This window comes from Sturnira hondurensis, unplaced genomic scaffold (genome assembly GCF_014824575.4).
Source record: "Sturnira hondurensis isolate 20B ecotype Veracruz unplaced genomic scaffold, ASM1482457v3 Scaffold0018525, whole genome shotgun sequence".
Taxonomy (NCBI): Eukaryota; Metazoa; Chordata; class Mammalia; order Chiroptera; family Phyllostomidae; genus Sturnira; species Sturnira hondurensis.
The window spans coordinates 3,087,537-3,108,553 of record NW_028091156.1 but is presented as its reverse complement, the minus strand read 5'-3'; the positions used below and the strand labels follow the sequence as shown (position 1 = coordinate 3,108,553).

The following is a 21,017-nucleotide window of genomic DNA, read 5'->3' as shown; positions in this document are numbered from 1 at the left end:
GAACTATGACAAACTAATGACTAAATTCATATGGAAGGACCAAAAACAGTCAAGGAAAAGCATAAAAAGAACAGAGGGGCCCTGGCTGGTGTAGCTCAGTGGACTGAGCGTGGGCCTGCGAACCACATGATCGCAGTTCGATTCCCAGTCAGGGCACATGCCTGGGTTGCAGGCCAGTTCCCAGCAGGGGACTCAAGAGAGGCAACCATACATTGATGTTTCTCTCCTTCTCTCCTTCCTTTCCTCTCTAAAGATAAATAAAATCTTTAGGAAAAAAAAACAGGGGATGTGCTTGCATAAAAATATATTTTAAAAGTATAGTAATTTACAGTATAGAACTAACAGATAAGTAGAACAGAATTCAGAATCAGACTCATATACGTGGAAATAAGCAAAATTCATATAGAAAAAAATTGAATAAAACTAAAAACATGGTTTATGAACAAACACAGACATGTACACACACACAACACCATCAATAAAATTAACAGACTAGCAATTAAGTGGGAAGAGAAACTTATATGCAATGTATGATCAGTATACAAACTGTTTTTAAATGCTGAATCAATACAAAAGATTACCCAACTGAAAAATAGATAAAAGACGCAGAGAAGTTTAAGAGAGGAAATCCAAATAACCAGTCAAAATAGATGCCTGCCCTGGCCAGTGGGGCTCCGCTGGTGGGAGCGTTGTCCCGTAGACCTAAGGGTCTTGGGTTCAACTCCCAGTCAGGGCAACCAATCGATGCTTCTTTCTCACATCAATGTTTCTCTCTCTCCTCTGCTTCCTCTCTCTGAAAGCAACGAAAAAATGCCCTTAGTAAGGATAAAAAAATAGATGATTAATCTTACCACTTATCAGGGAAACACTCATTACAATGAAATTTTTCTTTTCACCCATCAGATTGACCAAAATTTAAGCCTGATAATATCAAGTGTGGACAGGGAAAAAGCACTGTTTTTCCCTCCCTTACAGCACCAGTGGGAGGGGAAATTAGTTCAACCACTCTGCAGGGCAATGAGACAGGATCTACTAAAATTAAAAACACACAGAACTCACAATCCAGCAATTCCCTTTCTTGGTATCTACTCTTAAAAAGCTCATGCCAATTTGCAGAAAGACCTAAAAAAAAAGGGTGATCACTGGAACACCACTTTTAATAAAAACTCAGAAGGAACCTAAAATGTTCCGTAACAGAAACATGACCAAAGAGCCCCTCTACAGAAGAACCCACAGCAGCCTGGAAGAACACAGCCGACCTGCACTACTAACCGAGGAGTCTCCTGGTCACAACCTGGAACTTATAAAAGTTGCAAAATGCAGACCGTGTGAAACTTATTTACATTTCTGTATTTTGCCACGCCCTCCCCCCAGTTTTATGCGCCTACAACTGGAGATAGTTAAATTAATCTTGGCAAAGGGTAAAAATCTTATCTTATCTTTGTGTAGACCTGCGATGAAAGGGTTTTTAAAATCAGCATCTGTAATCAAATGTGAACTTGCTCTTTTCACACACAGATTTGCAGTCACCATTCATTGGCGGGTTGAACTGGGCGATCACTCACAAGCTTTTCTATGGCTGAGAGATGCGTCAGCTGCTCCAATGTACACCTTTGTCCCCCTTGCCCGACAGCTGGAGCCTAAGTACCAACATCAATGCTGGGAAACTCAGCCACCCACTTTCCTGCTGCTGAACTAAGGACTCTAATCACATCACAACCTGCAAGTGGCGGGTCAACTAATAAAAATGGAGCTAATGCGCCCTGGCTGGTGTAGCTCAGTGGTTTGAGTGCGGGCCTGCGAACCACAGGATCCAGGTTTGATTCCCAGTCAGGGCACATGCCTGGGTTGCAGGCCAGTTCCCAGCGGGGGACTCATGAGAGGCAACCATACAGATGTTTGTTTCTCTCCTCTCCTTCCTTTCCTCTCTAAAGACAAATAAATAAAATCATAAAAAAATGGAGCTAATGCCTCCCCTTTTCATTGCAAAACAGAGCAAGCAGAGTAATAAGCACCTGAAATAATGACAGGGCAGTAAATTCAAAACAACGGTGTTAAAAAGGACAGTAAGCAACTTGGTCTTTAACAACTTTCAATAAGGAAGTCGAAGAACCCTGAGCACATATGTGGGGTAAGAGCACAAAACCCATCTCATTCATTCTGAAAAGTTCAGTGTAACGAAAGATCTGCTCTACTCCAAGTAGGCACACATGCAAGATGCATTATTAGGCTGCTGACAGAAGTGCTGAACTGAGAACCTGGGACAGAAGCAAGGATGGCTTTTGGTCGTAGACTTGGACTCTAAGCCCAGGAAATCATTAGCAATACTTGACTACTCTGAACTGGATGCTGTTCCTCTTCCCTCCCGCAGGTGGCGCAGACTCTGCCGCTCGGATCCGAGGCCGCTCCCGCTGCAACAGCTGGCGGGGCTGTTCTCCAGCAAAACCCAAGACGATGGCTTCATCCTCTCCCCAACATTGCGAAGGAAAAAAAAAATTTCAATGTCTGAGACCCTGCATTTCAGCGGGGTCATGTTCACAACAGTTTCTGGCCGGGGTACTTGGTGCTCCGCGGATGCCACCCTTTGGGGGACGTCCCAAAGCATGTCGCCACCTAGAACTTCAAGGGGGGGGGGGGCGGGGGTGGTAATTTTATGGACGTCACGGCAAGAAGTTGACATTTCCTTTCCACCACTAAAAATGTGAAAAATTTTAATATTTTAATTCACTGGGGTAATTCACAGAAAAAAAACTAAATAATCAGCCAGAAATAGTTTGCCGCTGTTTTTTTTTTAACCTTTTAAAACAAAAAAGATCATTCAAAACATTTCTTCTTGTCCTACCAAGTCAAGAAATGCAGAACTAAGGCTTCGGAGAGGAACTATATTAATGAAACACCCACAAGTTACAGATAAACATTTTAATTGATTAAATATATTATCTTCAAGATCTTTTTGAACTTGCATTTGAACTGTACTAGTCAACCGCCAAAGGCAGCGTGAAAGTTTAAACCCAGAACGTTCTGACGTGGACTCGTGACAGGAACCGCTGTCACATGAGGTGACAAATACCACTCCAAGAACAATGGTATTTTTAGAAGGTAATTCATCTGAACATGTGCAAGGACAAGTTTGTAATCAAAGGCTGGGAGAAATATATATTAGTGCCTGCTTTTTAAAAGTTTATTTTACATTTTAAATACAGTATTTTTCCAAAAAAAAAAGCCAGGGGGTGCGGAGCCATGTGGTTTCACTGAGGGACAGTCTGACAGGCTCTGCTGTAACAGTGTGGACACCGTGAGCTGAGACTACGGAACCAAATGAACAAAACACAGAGTAAGCGCTGCTTAGGAAAAATAATCCGGTTTCTAAACAACGAGAGAGAACAGTTAGGTATGTACAAAACCAGGTATTAAAAGAAACGCAGCACACAAAACAGCCCCTTTCATAAGTAGCGAACTGTAGATACCGCAGCTAGTCGATGAAAACCCTCCTACGAGAAGTGATGATCTGAAACTTCAAAAATCTAGTATTTCAGCAACAACATATAGCAACAACATAACGTGTGTATTGCCATCTTTGTCATCTTCTATCTGTACTACCCTCCCTTCTGAAAACAAGAATCTCTAGACTAGTCAATCACTTTTACGTACTTGAGGCAATGAATTAACCCATACCTGTTTTCAGTAAAGAAAACAAAGGTGTACCTCTTCCCATCAATAAAGATATAATAGAGATTAAAGCTATAAAAATTTAAGAATGGGCATATGCATTTCCAATCCTCTCCAGGAAGCAATTTCGAAAGGGAACGGTGTAGGGTCGGTGTCTAAGGAGTAACATCAAAAACGGACCGTCTCTGGCAGTGATTTCCGTATCAGTTCGACGTTGTTCTTCAGACAATGAATTGTGTTTAAGTGACTCTTTGTATTTTTATCCAGTAGGTGGCAATTTGAGTTTACAAAATCCCTAACTACATGCTTGTGTAGAAAAGTTTCCATTGGAGATGCTCTATGAAGCCAAATCGAGACAAAAGTGAGTGGGTTTTGCTTTGCTACCGGTGGCATAAATACCAAACGAGAAAAGGAGCCCAAGTTTGTGGAGGCTTGCTTACATTGGTGTCTGAGGTGTTCTCTGCACAGCAATACTTCAACCAGGTTTGGACATTCTATTTTAAGATTATCTCAGAAACGAACTCTCTGTAACACAACTCTGAACAGCTGTAACCCAAAGCAAAAACAATCTGGGTCATTCACAACCAGATTGAATTGAGGCAATTTTTTTCTCTCTATGATAATCCGTGAGGTCTCAAGTTTTTAAATTTTAAAAATGGGGATCTTCAGTGTCAGCTGCGCCTCATGCAGACAGCAACATCGGGCTGTCGAACTCGAGGGCCCTGAACTGTGAGCTCTCCTAAACACAGCAAGCAGGGAGCAACGGACTAACCATTAGCCAGCTGGGGCCGGCCTTGGGATGTTTAATTTGGAGACTTGAAAGATTTGACCTGTAGCCCATTTCGCCTTGGTATCCACCAGTGACTCTGCCGGTCAGCACCCAAGGGCTGGATGAGCCTAAGGAACCCCTTTAACCCCAAACGGTTAACGCTAAAGAGGCTCAAGGAAAGCCTGGTTCCCAACGAGAGTTCACAGACCACTGGACCGCAACCAGCGGGTGCACACTGACCGCCATGCTCCAGCAAAGTCAAAAGAAACTTCCCAACTAAATGCCCTCTTCTGCCCAACCCTAGACTCCAGACTCTGCAGTAACATCTTTATCTAGTGTAATAGACTCTGTAGTAGACTGACTTTGACCTCCACAAGGAGTAGGAGTTGTCAAACTTGAGGAGATAGACTCCTCTCCCTGGGTATTGGTGGCTGCCCGCGTACACTTCTTCATGACAGTCCCGCCGGTACACGGGCACGATCTCATCCAGCAGAGGCTTGTTGGCGTTCTTTTTGGCTTTCTCTTCACTACTGACGTTTTCTGCGAGAAAGAAGAGAGACAAGTCATGAACAGGATGAGCCTAGGAAAACCACACTGCAGCAGCACTGAATCTCCACCCTTTCTCTGGGAAACGTCTCATTAGAAAGTCACTTGCTCCACTCCACGACTCACTGCATTGAGGTGCACACTGGGTGGGCGGCTGGCCCGCCCACTCACACACTGGGCCACTGCTATGTACCCAGCACTGCCTGGGCCCTGGGAGCCCAGGGGTGAACATCTGGTGGTGGAAGCGGCTGCAGCCCCCCCCTCTCGGCACCCTGACCATTGCTCTGATTTCTGAGCTCCACTTCCCCCTTCCACAGCCATTCGGTTTTCAGCTCCTGAAGGAAGACTCTCGCTCACCTGAGCGAGACCACAGAAATCCCCCTCCCCACCCTCAACAGTTCAGACGTCCTCCATTTCAGGGTGGAAGGAAACCAACCAGGACTGCTATTTTCTACTTATCTTAAACATAAGAAGTAAAATGAGAAAACCACACCAGAGAGGCAGGCATTCAGAAACACTCCAAAAATTCCAATTATTTGCACTGAGCCTGTGTAACCTAGGGATGAGCCCAGTGGCCAAAACACAAGCTCTGATTCCAGGTTTGCCCCAGTTAGCAGTTTTCTGAACTGTGACGATATAAGGTTAAGGAGGAAAAAATACCTCTAGAAACCTATAGGAATGAGAAAACATTAACAGAAACAGCCTCAAGGGAAAGAGGTCAAAGGAATGTTCAGCACAGAAGATAAAAGGCCTCCGGGTTTGTAGCAGGCAGGGCGAACTGGTGACTGAGTTGGCTGTGTGATGCTCGTCAGTGGCTACTGCCAGGGGCTTAAAACGAGGGAAGTCTGAGACTCTGCTGCGATAGTAGGCTACATATGATGTGCACCCTGGACGGGACCCTGGAGCACCAGGTAAAAACTATAAATACTGCCGCTTCACTGGCTCATTAGTTATGAGGCATGGCCCACAGAACGACATGCGACAGTAACAGGGAGCCTGGGTGCAGGGGAGGACAGGATAGGGTGTCATACGGGAACTACTCTAAAATAAAAAGTTTGTTTAAAGAAGCAGATGACACTTACAAATAGGCCCAAATCAGACCTGCTGGATCACAGCAACACTGAAATCTCCTGTCCTTCATTTACAAATGACATATACAGAGCCATTCAAAATGCACACTTCTGCCTATGACAATATCCATGCAACTGATTACTGGTCCATTAATTTGAGATCCAATTTTTGCCCCAAATCTGTAAAACTCAAGGCTACTAGGATAGATGAACAATGCTTCCTTCATGGATTTAAGCAAAGACTCAGAATCTGGAAGACGGAAAAGTGGAGAATTACAGGAGGAGGACGGGTTCCCACCCATCCACGCTCCTTCTTGTTTTCCCAAGACCTCATGGGAAAAACCCCAGCAGCCAAGGAAAACACTGGACTCCTGCTCCATCTACCTGAGCTGAAAGGGTGCCCACAAAATGCACAACGTGGACGAGACGTGGTGGCCTGTGGCCTCACGGAGGTGGCCAACGTGTGCAGCCCAACTCGGTCTGTGAGCCCCACCTCCCAAGGAGAGAAAGTTGCGCTCGCTCCCAGCAAACGGTTCCCGGGAACATAACTGCTCAGTATGGTTTCTGTTAAAAGAGGCTTTAATGGGTTAGTTTTGGCTGCAAACTGTCTTCGGGTTCGAAAGAGCACAAGGACAGACAAGCCATCTCCCATCTGGGGGGTGTTACGGGTTCAGGAAGGTAGGACTCTCCCCTCTAGTCCAGTCCTGGACCCTAGCCCCTTCTACCAAGGCTCCTCCCGCCAGCAATAACCCAGAAGCGGTACCAGCTAAGGGCTCAGGCTGGAAGTAACCTCCTCTTAGAGGCTCTCCAGCAGGCAAGCCAGGAGAAACACACTACCTGATTCTGAAGACAGAATTCTTCTATGATTCACAAAGCTCTCTGAGAGCACAGTAGTTTGTGCTCACACTCACAAACTCTCCTTCCAGACACTGGGGAACAGTCTGGTTTCGACGAGCCCTGTGACGCAAGAGCAAGAGCAAGAGCAAGGCCAGCCGGGCTCAGCCCCTTGGTCCTGATGGTTCGGAGGGGCCCCTGCTCGGCTGGGGTCTCTCTCTCTCACCTCTTTGTGTTTTTTCACTCTTGCATCTCCCCCCTCTGGTTCGGTCAGCAGTATGTGCGGACAATGCTTTACCTTGCTGCTGGTACTACTCAGAAACCAAATGCCACGGAAGACAACGGGCTCCTAGACAACTGTGGCCCGGGTGTCCGTGCAGGGCCCCGGGTGTCCGCGCAGCATGGTGCGGTAATGTGACCACACCGTGTACCTCCAAAGCTGGCCGAGCACTTAGCCTCCCTCCACACATCTCCGACAACTCCCTCCCTCTTTCAATTCAGCCCAATGTCAGCTCCCAGCCCTGCTCAGGAGCAAGCACTCTATTCACAAGTTGCCTGAGAGCGAGTTCCCAGAACTGAGAGCGTGTCCGCCCCTTCTCCCAGCCAGGCCCTCCTTCCCGGTTACTCGCAACCAAGGCCACAGATGTTTAAGTGCTTCCTGGGCACAGTGGCTGCAGGTCCTGAGTCCTAACTCTCTAGCTAACAATGTCAAGGAGACCACCTTCGCAATAAATAAAGCTATATATTATATGACCTACTTCCTAGACCAAAATAGTTTGGACTCTCCTTAGAAATAATTTTGTTTACTAAGAGAAAATAAAAAATTGCACTTTAGTAAAACAAGGAGGAACAAGTGAAAAAAATTTTTTAGGTAGGATGTTCTGGTGAATTTCTGTATTTACACTTAAAAATTTTAGAATAATGACCTAAAAAAGCTAACATCAGAGTAAAATTTAAATAAATTTCAAAGTTGGCAGAATTTCTTACTTTCTCCTTTAAAATTTTTCAAAATGACTTTGCACACTTAGCTTTTCACACACACACACGGCTGGAGGTCAAGTATTCAGAAAGGAGAAAATAAACGGCTATACAGACCCTGGCATTCAAAAAGTTCACGTTCGGGCACCAGTCCCCCAGAGGAGGCTGGTCGCCCTCGCAGCCCTTCCAGCCCGAGGTCCCACCAGTGACGGCGTGACTGAGGAGCGCCAGGCTGGCTGCCCCCTGACCAGGCCATTACTGCCGACACGCAACCCAGCAGCTCCTGAGTGCGGACCAGCGGCCCTACCTTCTTCCTCCTCGTCGTCATCGCTGGACTCACTGACGTGCACGCTGACAGCAGTGTTGGGCGAGTCTGTCCATTCAAAGTACACCCCAAACCCAATGTCATAACTGTCTGTGGCGAATTCCCAGAAAAGATAGGACCCTTCTTCGTGGGTGGGTACTCGGACAGTGACCACTTCTCCTCGGCCCACCGTGATCACGGAATCTGCATCCTGCCGAATCTTCTCTTTGAAGTCTTTGATCTGGGGCCGCGTCCACATGGACGGAGCTGCTACTACTGGAAAAGATTCTAAAGACAACAGGAATTACAAAAGCTACAGAGGATGAGCCTTCACCTGCAGGCAGCAATACTCGCACAGAACCAACCACCTGCCCAGGTGAACCTGGGCACCAAGTTCAACACAGTCTTCCCTAGATCATGGACTTGAAGGAACATAAAAAGCCTGCCCAGGGAAGTCTCCCAGAAGTTACCACACTGAACAATGTTGCATGTATTCAGAGGTCACCATACCACTTCAAGTCAGACAAGTGAACCATAATCTTAGAAGTGGTTTCTCTTAACATTCTAATTACATATGGGGATCTAAGAATGACCCTGAACACTTCCTACCTGGAGCTTTACCAGGGTGTATCCTTTCTATAACAAAGTAGCAAGAACAGGGCTAGACTTAGAAAGAAATTCACTTTCGGCTGTGGACAAAGCAAGCTGGGCTCCGACCCCAGTCTCTCTGCTGAAAGGAAGCCCCGAGCCCTCAGTGCCCCACAGTGCGAGCAGCTGTCCTGAAGGGACTCGGAGAGACAGGAAAGCTCGGCAGGATGCAAACGCAAGGGACTCGGCACAGAGGAGGGACGTCTTGTTACCGAGCAGCATCCATGTGCACAGACTACTCAATGGGTTTTCCAGAGTCAGGCACAGAGCTTTTGACAAAGACTCATTTGAAAATATTCACAAACTGTTAATAAGGAAAAGGAGGTGGGAGTGTAAGTCAAGGCATTTCAAGGTCTTTTCTGAAACTATTCTCTGTTACTCGTTCCAAAAAGACAAGGGTCTGAAACCCCCACCCCCCACTGTCACTGAAGTGCTCTTCTCTGCCCTCTTGCTGAGCTGACTCTTACTCTTGCTTCAGATCTCTCAGTTCCAGTGACCCCTCCCCAGGACAGCCTCTGGTGACTGGCCTCTCTGACTAGGGCACATCCCCCACATCACATGCTCTCAAACCACAGGACTCACTCGCCATGGCCACCATTTACGTTTACGTGGGTTACCCCGCCTCACCACCCACTGTGAGCACACAGAACATCTCCAACCAGTTGCTGAATGAACGAGTAAGTTGCCCATGGGAAACCAAGAGACCTCTGAAAAGTCTAAGTTATCTTTCTGGGTAACATGGTACTTTAGTCTCAGAAAATATACTGCAGTGCATGGCGGCCAGCCTCCAAGACGGCCCCCAGGAATCCTTGCCCCCAGGTGTTCATGTACTAGCGAAGTCACCACCAAAATGTATTAGGGCTGGCACGTGTGACCGGTAGACTGCAACAGCAATGTTGATGTACGACTTCCAAAGTCAGAGCATGAAAGAACAAAGCCACTTCAGCTTTGTTCACTTTTTCTTAAAAAAATTTTTAAAAATTTATTTTCAGAGAGAGGGGAAGGGAGGGAGAGAAACATTAACGTGTGATTGCCCCCCACTGGGGACCTGGCCCACAACCCAGGCATGTGCCCTGACTGAGAATCGAACCAGCGACCCTTTGGTTCGCAGGCTGACGCTCAGTCGGCTGAGCCGCACCAGCCAGGGCAGCTTCACTCACTTTTAGATCCTGCGCTTGAGGGGGAGCCAGCCACTGTGTTGAGGACACCCAACCAGCGCTACAGAGAGGCTTCACCAGGCAGGAACTGAGACCTCCTGCCAACAGCCCACCCCAACCTGCTGTCGGCTGAGGACACCCTTCTGGAAGCGGAGCCTCTAGCCCTAGTCAAGCCTTCGTGTGACTGTAGTCCCGGCCAACACCGCACATGCAAGCTCAGCTGCACAAGGGACCAGGGCCACCAGCACTCAGCTGAGCTGTTCCTCAGTTCTGACCCACGGCAAGTGTGGGAGGTCAAAGTTCGTTATTATCCGAGGCTGCAAAATTTGGGTGTGATCTGCCACACCGTGACAGATAACCAGTATACACAGTAAGACGTCTGATTCGCTCTCCCACACTATTCTAACGGGTCACCAGAAGCATCAGACTTAGACCGTAAAGAGTGAAAATGCATTCAGCCCCCGCAAAGCTGTAACCGCTTTCAGAGGTAGTTAACTGGACCTCCTGACTCCTGCCTTCCTGGAGTCTGAATTACGCCAAAGGGATGTCATACCTTTTGGTCCGTTCTCCAGGGCTTCTTCCACAGTTTCGGGCTCAGGCTCCTTTTCGGAGCTGTCGGTGTGGGGTCTGGCCTGCCCATTAACTGGCATCACGTCGCTTGGTACGGCTGCATTCGCTTTGGAAGATGGAGGCAAAGCAGTCCCAGCTATTGCTACTTCCTGTTGTTTCTGTAACGCTGCCTGCAGGTCGAGAAACAGTGCAGACACACTGACCAGGGAGGCTAACAAACGAGACATCTGCCCTGCACTGCATTCTGACACGTGTTTTCACCCTTCCCAAGCATTCGCTACAAGAAATTACAAATACACTTCATCGGTTTTTATGCTATCCGCAATGGATAGTAACAGAACCCAGAGCTAAAAGTGATAAAAAAATCAACATGGATGAAAAACTGTGCCTGAGAATCTCATTTTTGTTATCTGGGGATCACTAGAAAAACTAACAAACAACAATTAAGTAGGTAGAAACAATCAACTCAAAGTGAAATTATTAAGGGCAAAAACTGAACCCAGTAACATTTGTTCCTAAAATTCATAGAGAAAATCTTGACAAAATTCAGGTCTATAAAATTTGAATCAGGGGAATGAAACTTGATAAAAATAGTCACAGAAGAAAATTCACAAAAGCAAAAGGTGTAATTGGTAAAATCTGATATTGGCCCCCAAAGTAACCAATAAATCAAATATGGACACTTATTCTAGTATGAGCAAAAATAATCAATAAATTATATCTTCACTGTAAACTATAGACAGAAAAATTCTTACCACAATCAAATTGAAAACTGTTAATCATGTTAAAAATATCGACCTCAGAATTAAATAGGCTTACAAAATGGATCTTGAGGTCAAAATATCTTCTCAATGAAAGTTCACCACTGTTTACATAATTATAATTAAAATGTGTATTTATGAAATCAAAATGGGAGTAAAAACATCTTAAACCCAAAGGGCAGTTATTTTGGGATATTCCTCCCTTATCTCAAAGATGATAATAGATATTAATTAATATTACTACAAATACTGAAGTAACTCTAACATCTTCATTAACTTTGGGGGGACCTTTAAGTTGAATAATACATATAGAAAAGTATATGCCCTGGCTGGTGTAGCTCAGTGGATTGAGCGCAGGCCTGCGAACCACATGATTGCGGTTCGATTCCCAGTCAGGGCACATGCCTGGGTTGCAGGCCAGTTCCCAGCAGGGGACACATGAGAGGCAACCATACACTATTATTTCTCTCCTCCTCTCCTTCCCTTCCTCTCTATAAATAAATAAATAAATAAATAAATAAATAAATAAATAAATAAATAAATAAAAGTATACAAACTGTAAATGTACAGCTTGATCATTTTTCGTAAGTCAAATATACCCATGTAACCAACACCCAGATCAAGACATTACTTACATTCCAGAACTGTCCCTGATGTCCCCTGCCACCCCACCACCCTTGGGACACAACTATTCTGACTTACGACGCTACAGGAGTCCTTGCCTGTCTTTGAACTGCATATGGATGGAATTCAACAACATACGCTCTTTTTTTGTGTCTGGCTCCTTTCACTCAACATTATTTTTGTGAAGTTCCACCTACAGGATTACAAATTGCATTTTGTGCCTGTGTTTACAACAGTAAAAAATGCGTACATACGGAAAAACGCCTCTATAATCTCATGGTTTAAGGACAACGACATATTGTAGCGTATCTGCTCACGCACCTTGTTTAACTAACTCCCCATTTACAAACCAATTCTGTGAACAGCAACCGCCCCTCGGCCGCCAGTGCAGGCTGGCGGGGCACGAAGACTTGAAACACCCTTTCCCAAGGCCTAGAGTCTCAGTAATTTTCATGGGAGCTTTCTAGAAAGAGTACCAGCTTCCAGAAACAGTGCACACAACCCAGACAAGCCAGCACAGAGAACACTCGCTGAGGGACGGGAGACGCCGGGCAGCAGCACAAGCGTTTCTGCTGTGATGAGTCGGCCCAGGCAGACGGCCCCGACCGGCCTTTCTGAAGCTCTCCTCTCCTTGCCCGGGGCCCCACTGCCCGTGGATATGCACTGATCACATACAATACAGAGACTGTAATTATCTGCGTGTATCGGGAAGTATTTAAAAGCACAGAAAGGTATGAGGAGCAGTGTAACAAACACCTATGTAACTATACCCCAAGTTAACAGGAAGTTCATGCTTTGTCATTTTGCTCAGCATTTACATACAAATGAATACCCTATGGGGCTGAAGTTCCTTTTATTCTTTTCCCAGCCCCTCTCCTCCTCCTTCCGGAGACAGCCTTTGGACCTGACCAGCTGAGGCCCACCACTTCAGGCCCACCACTTGGTCGTGGCTTTCCTGTTACATCTCAGAGCTCTCAGTTTTGCCTTCCCTGACTGACTCTTTTTATTAAGTGATGGGAACCAATAAACAGGAATGTGTGGGAGCTATCTTGATAAAATATCATCTCAAAGCCCATCAAAGAAGCAGAGAAAAGGGAGTGATGATGCTAACGTAGAAACAGGCCTTAGAGTACAGAAAAGAAATCCCTCAAAAACACCACACCTTCCTATATAGGCTCTGGGCTGACATCCTTTTCCTCTTCTCATGGATCACACAAACCCTGCACAGCTTTTTAACTGCTCACTAATGTAAAAGATGTGGAGGAAATGGTATGAAGTAAGAATATTAATTTTCAGCCCTGGCTAGTGTAGCTCACTAGATTGAGCCGGGGCCTGTGAACCAGAGTGTTGCCGGTTCGATTCCCAGTCAGGGCACATGCCTGGGTTGTGGGCCAGGTTCCCAGTTGGGGGCACATGAGGGGCAACCATACACTGATGTTTCTCTCCCTCTCGTTCTCCTTTCCTTCTCCTCTTTCTAAAACATAAAGTCTTAAAAAATTTTCAAAAAGACTATTAATTTTCAAGGAATTTGAAGAGCTTGGCAAAACAGCAAAGATTACTTCATTTAACAAGAAATGTTCGGCGACTATAAGGTAACACTTTCCTTCACTTGGGTTTTTGGACAGGTGTTAACTGCTTTATAAATGAAAATTACTTTAGAAAAACTTAGCCAGATTAAGTTAAAAGAGGCATTTCATGCTTCTGCAAGATGCACAAAAGATGGTAAAAGGAGTTACCTTCCACAGGTAGAAAACACTGTCACAGAGTAGCTAGTCCTCATTCTATCCCTCTGATGGTCCTGTGAGGATAACAGGACACGACCCAGGATGTCACATCCCTTCTAACCGACCGGGAGAAAAGGCAGGAAAATCAGAGCAGCAAGAAACTTGTCTGAACTCAGACTGGACAATGACCAAGGCAGGACAGAGTCCAGGGTCACCCGATCTAGCTGCACGTTCTCTGGACATTCTCTGCCCGGGACCGCCTGCTCACCTGCAGCAGCATCACACCTTTGGGGGAGGGAGCTGGAGCGAGACCACCGATGTGTTATGGGGGAGCTCTGTCCAGCTCCTGCGCTTAACACGGAGGTCGAGGCGGACCGAACCCAGAGCCGGCTGACGGCTGCAGTGGTAGGGGTCCTCCCAGTGGAAGCTGTCCGGGCCGGTGACAGTGCCCTGCCCGAAGGGCATCCCTGAACTCACACTAGTGACCCAAGTCCTCCTGGTGCCAGGACCACTATCAGAAATTGACCTCAGACTCACTGGAGTGACCCTCGGTCCACAGGACTCCCAAACACGCCTGGGACAATGTAACAGCGGCCACATCATCTGTCCCTGTAGGATCGCACATTTTCTTTTGTAACTGTCAGCGCGACACTGAATTTTCCCTTAATAAAGGTCACCCAAAGTTACTCTATACCTGAGAGGCTGATGCAAAATTCATTAGCAACCGTTAAAAAGGAGCCTGGGTTCCGATGTAACCAGAAACCCTCCCTGGGGCCGGGTTGCGTCATACCTGCTGCTGCGCGAGCTGGACCTGGTACAGCTGCTGCATGTACTGCTGGTAGTGCTGCTCCTGCAGCTGGCGGATGAGAACCTGCTGCTGCTCGTAGTTCCCCGGGTACTGCTGGGCCGCGTACTGCTGGAACTGCACGGCCGTCTGCGAGTTCAAAGCTGCCATTATCTGCTGCCTAGGAACAAGCACATGCACCCGTCTGGCTGCAAGGGATGGTCGCGACAAAATAACCTGTCCTTGTTACTTATTTTTCTAATGTATGACTCTTGAAAATGACAGGGCTAGTAATGTATGCTGATGAGCACATGCCCCAGTCCAAGAAAGACTTAAGGAAGTAAACTCAGTACCTAATACTTCACCTAGGGTTTCCAAGGAACATGGGCTGGAGAGAGGGAATAATGAGCACACCACCATCATGACCATCGTCGAGGTCACATCTGCGAGCCTTTCTGTGCCCTGGCGATGTGCCAGGCAGTGCTAGAGGCACTTCGCTGTCCCGACCTGCCCACTCTCCAGCCTCCCTCGGAGGCCGGCTGCACAGGGTAGGCCATGGAGGCGCGGTCACTTGCCAGAGATGCCCTGCCAGTGGACAGATGCCAGTGCCAGGACTGCAGCTAGGCAGACTGGCTCCAGCCTACCCACTCTGACCAGGACGCGGCGGGAGGAGGGGCTGCCCCTGCGGCACTCAGCTGCTGGCCGGGCCTTCTCTGACTCCAATGTGAAAACCAGCAAGAGGCGGGCGAGTAGCTTAAGGACGTTACTGGCGGAGGTGGCCCTGATAAGAATCAATAAAACTGGTGAGAATGCAAGGGCTCTTGGCACTTAATTTTTAGGCTGCCTTGGAAAGGACAATGAGAACAGAACGGGGCACACTGTGTACAAAGGCACTAACTTCCATGAACTGTTAGGATTCTCTCACTTTTTGTCACAGAGGAACCACACGCTTGAGTGACATGACCAACTGCACAGAGACCTCAAAGCCATCTCCTGACAGGCAGACAACAAAGCGAAGCCTCCCACACTCCGAAGAGACTGGGCACTGGGCCCGCCCCCGCCAGAGCCGAGTTCCTGGCTTCTCTCCTGAGGAGGATGAGGCTCTGGGTTGGGCTGAAGCCTTCCAGAGCAACGACTTGGAACTAACGAGGGGAAACCAGCGTGCTCCGGCTCAGCCTGCATGCCCTGCTGTCCCCCGGGCCCCAGGCCTCCTTCCCACAGTGCTTCGTGGGTGTCAGTCCCTTCCTCCTGGGGCCCAGAGTGCCCCCTGAAAAAGCAGTAGCCCCTGCAACGGCCGCTGTCACAGCCCTCACAGCAATGGCTTCAGCTCCCAAGCCCTCCAGCAGAGGACACCCGACACAGGTGAACCCAACCAGACTCCCTGTCCCAGGAACCAGAAGATGGGGTCTCTCGGATTCCAACCAGTCTTTGTCAGGTGAACGACAACAAAAAACTCTACATCCAGACTGGACTAGGCTGTGTGGGCCAAAGCGGAGATGGACAACGTGCAGGGAACAGGGAGGCTAAACAGAGACATAAGCTGAGAGGCAAAGACAAGAGATCATGTGGACCCTGAGACGGGGCGTGGGTGACATGCCCTGCTCCTGTCCCAGACCCTGGGTTGGGGAGCACATCCAAAACCCTTCCAGCCCTGGCTGGTGTAGCTCAGTGGATTGAGCGCGGGCCTGTGAACCACATGATCACGGTTCGATTCCCAGTCAGGGCACATGCCTGGGTTGCAGGCCAGTTCCCAGCAGGGGACTCACAAGAAGCAACCATACATTGATATTTCTCTCCTTCTCTTCCCCTCTAAAAGATAAATAAATAAAATCTTTAAAAAATGCCATGATGAAAAATAACAACTTCAGTAAAAAAAAAAAAAACAAAAAAACAACAAACCCTTCCAATGCATATACTCCTCTTTTTGCAACCAAAGGATGCTCCCGATGTGGCCCTCTTTGGCAACACACCATGGGCGTAAGTGGAGAGTGGCTAATGCCGGCCTTCCTGCCAGTCACACCACCATGCCACCACTTGAAGGCACAAAACGGTAAGCAGTCAGTCCCCGCACCGTGGCGGCCTGCCTCGCTCATGCACACAGGCCACACAGCGCGCTCACCTCTGCTGCTCCAACCGCAGCCGCTCCTCCTCCAGCCGGAGCCGCTCCTCCTCCTCCCTCCGCCGCCTCTCCTCCTCCTCCCGCCTGCGTCTCTCCTCCTCCTCCTGAAGACGCTCTCTCTCTTCCTCCTCACGCCGCCTCCGCTCCTCCTCCTCCTTCCTACAAGGCAAAGGACAGAGAGAATGAGCCCTATACAAAGAAGCCTATTCGAGAGTAACTTCGGACTTTATTTTACAGGGAAGGTGGACTCAACCTTTCCGGAGAACTATGCGGCAATAAGGAAATCTGAAACGCATGCGCCCGTCCTAGGAGTCAGCCGCACGACCTCCATGATCCCTGCAGCCACCACCACTGCTGCACAGCAAGGGACAGGTGTCCCTCAGCGAGACGCTCCTCACGTCGTGACGACGCACCGAGCCTCTCACTCATGCTCACAGCACGGCTAGCATTCCCCTCGTTTCCCTGCTGTGACTGTGATGGAAGCTGTGTGGTCGATTTGGCAACACAACCGCCTCACCCATGGAAGTACGTGCACACGAGGGCGGAGACGGCCTCCCTCCACCACGTTCCCAGGGCTCAGCGCAGTGCCGGAAAGCACAAGCAGCTGACGAACCTGGAGAGGAATGAATAACCCACCCCGAAACGCCGTGCAGCCATAAAGGAAGCTAGAACAAATGGCCTAATGTGTAAAGACACTGAACGTATTTGTATAACAAAACAAGCAGGAAAGTACATGGAAAAAAGTCGACAAAGATACACCTTAAATCTGGCAATTATTCTCTATGGAGAGGAGTGGTAAGAAGATTTTAAGTACGTGCCACGTATACGGAAATAATTGCTACTGCATATATTTGTGTATGATTTCTGAAACTAAAAATAACTGTAAAGCTTTTAGTTTAAGAAAGAGAAGAACGCTTGGAACTCAAGGTGCAGCCCGTGCCCAGCTCTCCCCTAGCCCACAGCCCCTTTCCCAGGGAGAACCGACTCCGGCACCGTTCACGGAGCACCGGGAGGCCGAAGGCAGGGTGGAAGAGCAGGTTTCTGAAGAGTCTCAGGAAAGACGCTATTCCTTGGTCCTACTACGAGCCCTGTCTGGGCCACCCCCTTTTCTCCCCTAACTCCTACTAAGTCATTGACGACATCTGAACTCCAGCCCAGACGCAAAATACAGTAATAATACGACCTACTTCCAATGTTTCACGGCTGGTACACAGCGCAAGCTGCTCCACAAGCCAGTGCTTAAGCTTTAGGAGAAAGGAAGTCTAGTGTTAAAATGCTTTAAAAGGATTCTATGTGGACTTAATCTCAGGAAAAAGTAGATTTTAAAAAGGAAAGGTGCAGTTTTAATGTTGAATAGTAACTTAACTATCAACTTCTCCTTAAAAAGGACCTTAAAGAGCAACACCTCACTGGTCCCGCATCACCACACAATGCATGGCAAAACATAAATCGGTTTCCCAGTAAAGAAATTCCATTCCGCTCTTACAGAAACCAAACCTTTTCCTTTGCATAAAAACAAGCTTTGAAAATGTACTAAACTTCCTAAAAATTCAGTAGGTTTATTTATAAATGTTATAAACTAAACTACTGAGACTTGTTCATTGAAAAAAAAAGAGAGAGAGAAGAAAGAAAATGGATCGAGCCCCTCCCTGTGCTCCGAAACAGGAACCAGTTCCCCCCGGGGGCCTGCGGTAACCACGCACGGAACCCGCCTGTGCCACAGGTCACACAGTGACGGAGAAGTCCGCCCTCACGTCCAACGGGCCCTCACCACGCACTTTCGGGTTGCTGTGTCTACTTTCAGGGACTTCTGGCTGCTCCCTCACTACCAGGCTATTTTCTCTTCTCACCTATTATTTCCATTCAGGTTAATGTGACAAACTAGAGAACCAACTGTTTCTAAAGCGTAATATGATCTGAGAAAAAAATAGGTTTCATAGCAACACTCCCGTTATGTAGAAAATTTAGATAGTCAAAGCTTTTAAAAATACAACCTCTACATAAACACGGTGCTAACTATAATTCTGCTGTGTCACAACCATGACAGAGAACCCCACAAACACAAACAGTGCACTCAGCGCCCCTGCCCCCCTGCCCAGCCCCTGGAAATAATGAGTAAGCCGTCTGGAAGCCAGAGCCAGTACGGTATGTCTATGGCCTGACAGGTAGCACAACTGATAACCATAATACGAAGTACGACTATTCTAGAAACTCAAGGGAGACACCCCACAAAGGGTGTGTTAGACTAGAAGATGAGGAGAGGGTGGTAGACTTTATGATGCTTGTTCAAACATTTAGTGAAATGAATCCTGGCTGGTGTGGCTCAGCGGACTGAGAGCCAGCTTGCAAACCAAAGGGTTGCAGGTTCAATTCCTAGTCAGGGCAACATGCCTGGGTTGTGGGCCAGGTCCCCAGTAGGGGGCACATGAGAGGCAACCACACACAAGTTTCTCTCCTTCTCTCTCCCTTCCCCACTCTCTCAAAATAAATAAATAAAATGTAAAAAACAAAAACAAAAAAACTTTAGTGTAACGACACGAAAGGAATGCTGTGTATGACTGTGAAAGGAACCAATGCCGAGGGGTGGTTCCTCTTAAAGCTACAGTTGGACAGGCGCAGCAAGCCCTTTCCCCCAAACTCAGAAATACCTGCTCGCATCGGGAAGTTTGAGCAACTGCCACCATGGGGGATCCAAGGGAAGGGGGGCACGTGACCGAGAGCACTCCGTAAAGCAAAGCATGAGCATACTGGGCTGTACAAGGACACAGTGTTCCGTGCCCTCAAACTTCACCTTTTTTTTTCTTGCTCTTCTTTCTCTATTTTGTGGGATGCAACATACGTTGAGAAGAGATGGCAGCACCTCGTTAGAAGCTTGACAAACTCCACCATGGCATCCTCTTTAGACATGTTTCCCAGGGCTGCCCATTCTCTCCTGCAAGGAAGAACACCAAGAGTTACCTCCTCTTCTTAACAGAATGAGAATCAGACTTAACTGAAATGTAAATATGAACAATTCTCAGTTGTCACTAAAATAAAGAATAATTCTAGCATAAACAAAAGGCTCAGAACTTCAAGTTTCAACGAGCACGTACTGACTTACTAAATTCAGTATGCTGCATACAGTCCAAACTTACTCCATAAACAACAATGTAACTGCACTGCTGAAATGATTTCTGTATTAGCAAAAGCACATCTACATTCTGTTTCACTTATATTTCAGCCTTAACTGGAAAAAACAGTCAATGTATTCTTTCTGTCACAGCTCTCCGTGCCCCAATAAGGGACTCAATTACTACGTATTCTAAATGGCTGCTTTAAATATTATCTGGAGAAATCAAATGAAGCTGTACTTGTCTTAGGTTCATAACCAGATGAGTAAGCTTCTTCCACAATATTTAGCCATAACATCTCCAAGCCAAAAACAGATAAACATCTGAAGACTCAAGAAGCTGCAAGCAAAAATGTCTGTTTCAGTTCTAAGCTAATGGACCAGCGATTTACACCTTAACCAACTTACGCTGTACCCGTTTCAACAGTAGTCACACTAAATTAGTCACACAGCAAGCACGGTTACCTCCTGTCATTCCCCAGGACGTCAAAGAATCCAACCTCAGGACAAGTGTCTGGATTGTATGGGCCCATGAGAACCTGCTTATGCAGGGCCACAAGCTTCAGTTTTTCTTCGTAAGTTGGATGAAATGCTTTGCCATCTTTTTCTGTAAGAAAAAAAAAACACAAAGAAAATAATTAGCACTGGAAAAATAAATAAATTTCAGCACTGTATCCTGAAGTTTTGCTATCAGGTATGTCACTAACTGCCTATGATGGATATAAACTCTACTATGGGGAGATTTCTTCCCAAATAGTAAATTTTAATAGACTTCATGCTGGATTAAAAAAACAATGAAGTCAAGTACCAGCATTTATGTTAAAGCTACTACACAGAACCCAGTAGTCAAGCTACAGCCAGGCACACACATACAAGTGTAACACTGACATCTCGTACACATACAAAGCATATTCAACAACCATCTTTAAAGTTGTTTTTTTTATTCCCCACCCAAGGTCATGCTTACTGATGTTACAGAGAGGGGAAGGGAGGGACAGAGAGAGAGAGAGAGAGAGATTGATTGGCTGCCTCGTACACACCCCCCGAATGGGGACCAAACTCACACCTTTTTGATTGGTTGGCAGGATGTTCCAACCAACTGAGCCACACCAACCAAGGCAAAAAAGTTTTCTGTGAGAAACAGCTTAGTATCAATCCCTTTCAATACGACCAAACATTTACTTTGAAAGGTTAGATTCAAAACACATCCATCGCACTGAGGCAGTAGGATGTGGCGGAAGGGGCTTTGGAACCAGACAGCCTGGGGTCACACCTGACCTCAGACACAGCCCGGATGCGGAACCACAAACCTCTCCGACCCGTCAGTAGAGCAAGGCGTCTACTGCTGCTC

The 21,017-nt window shown here is 47.1% G+C and overlaps 1 protein-coding gene across 1 annotated transcript in view; it reads right to left on the bottom strand.

The window, feature by feature from the left end:
- Positions 1-3,658: 3,658 nt before the first annotated feature.
- ACBD3 (acyl-CoA binding domain containing 3) overlaps positions 3,659-21,017 on the bottom strand; it is a 29,714-nt gene continuing 12,355 nt past the window's right edge. Inside the window, exons 2-8 of the mRNA XM_037069374.1 lie at positions 20,132-20,273; positions 19,349-19,489; positions 16,558-16,716; positions 14,445-14,619; positions 10,529-10,715; positions 8,174-8,458; positions 3,659-4,978 (exon numbers count right to left, since the gene is read on the bottom strand). Coding sequence (XP_036925269.1) covers positions 4,767-4,978; positions 8,174-8,458; positions 10,529-10,715; positions 14,445-14,619; positions 16,558-16,716; positions 19,349-19,489; positions 20,132-20,273 — 1,301 coding nt within the window. The 3' untranslated portion in view covers positions 3,659-4,766. The remainder of the gene's footprint in view (positions 4,979-8,173; positions 8,459-10,528; positions 10,716-14,444; positions 14,620-16,557; positions 16,717-19,348; positions 19,490-20,131; positions 20,274-21,017) is intronic.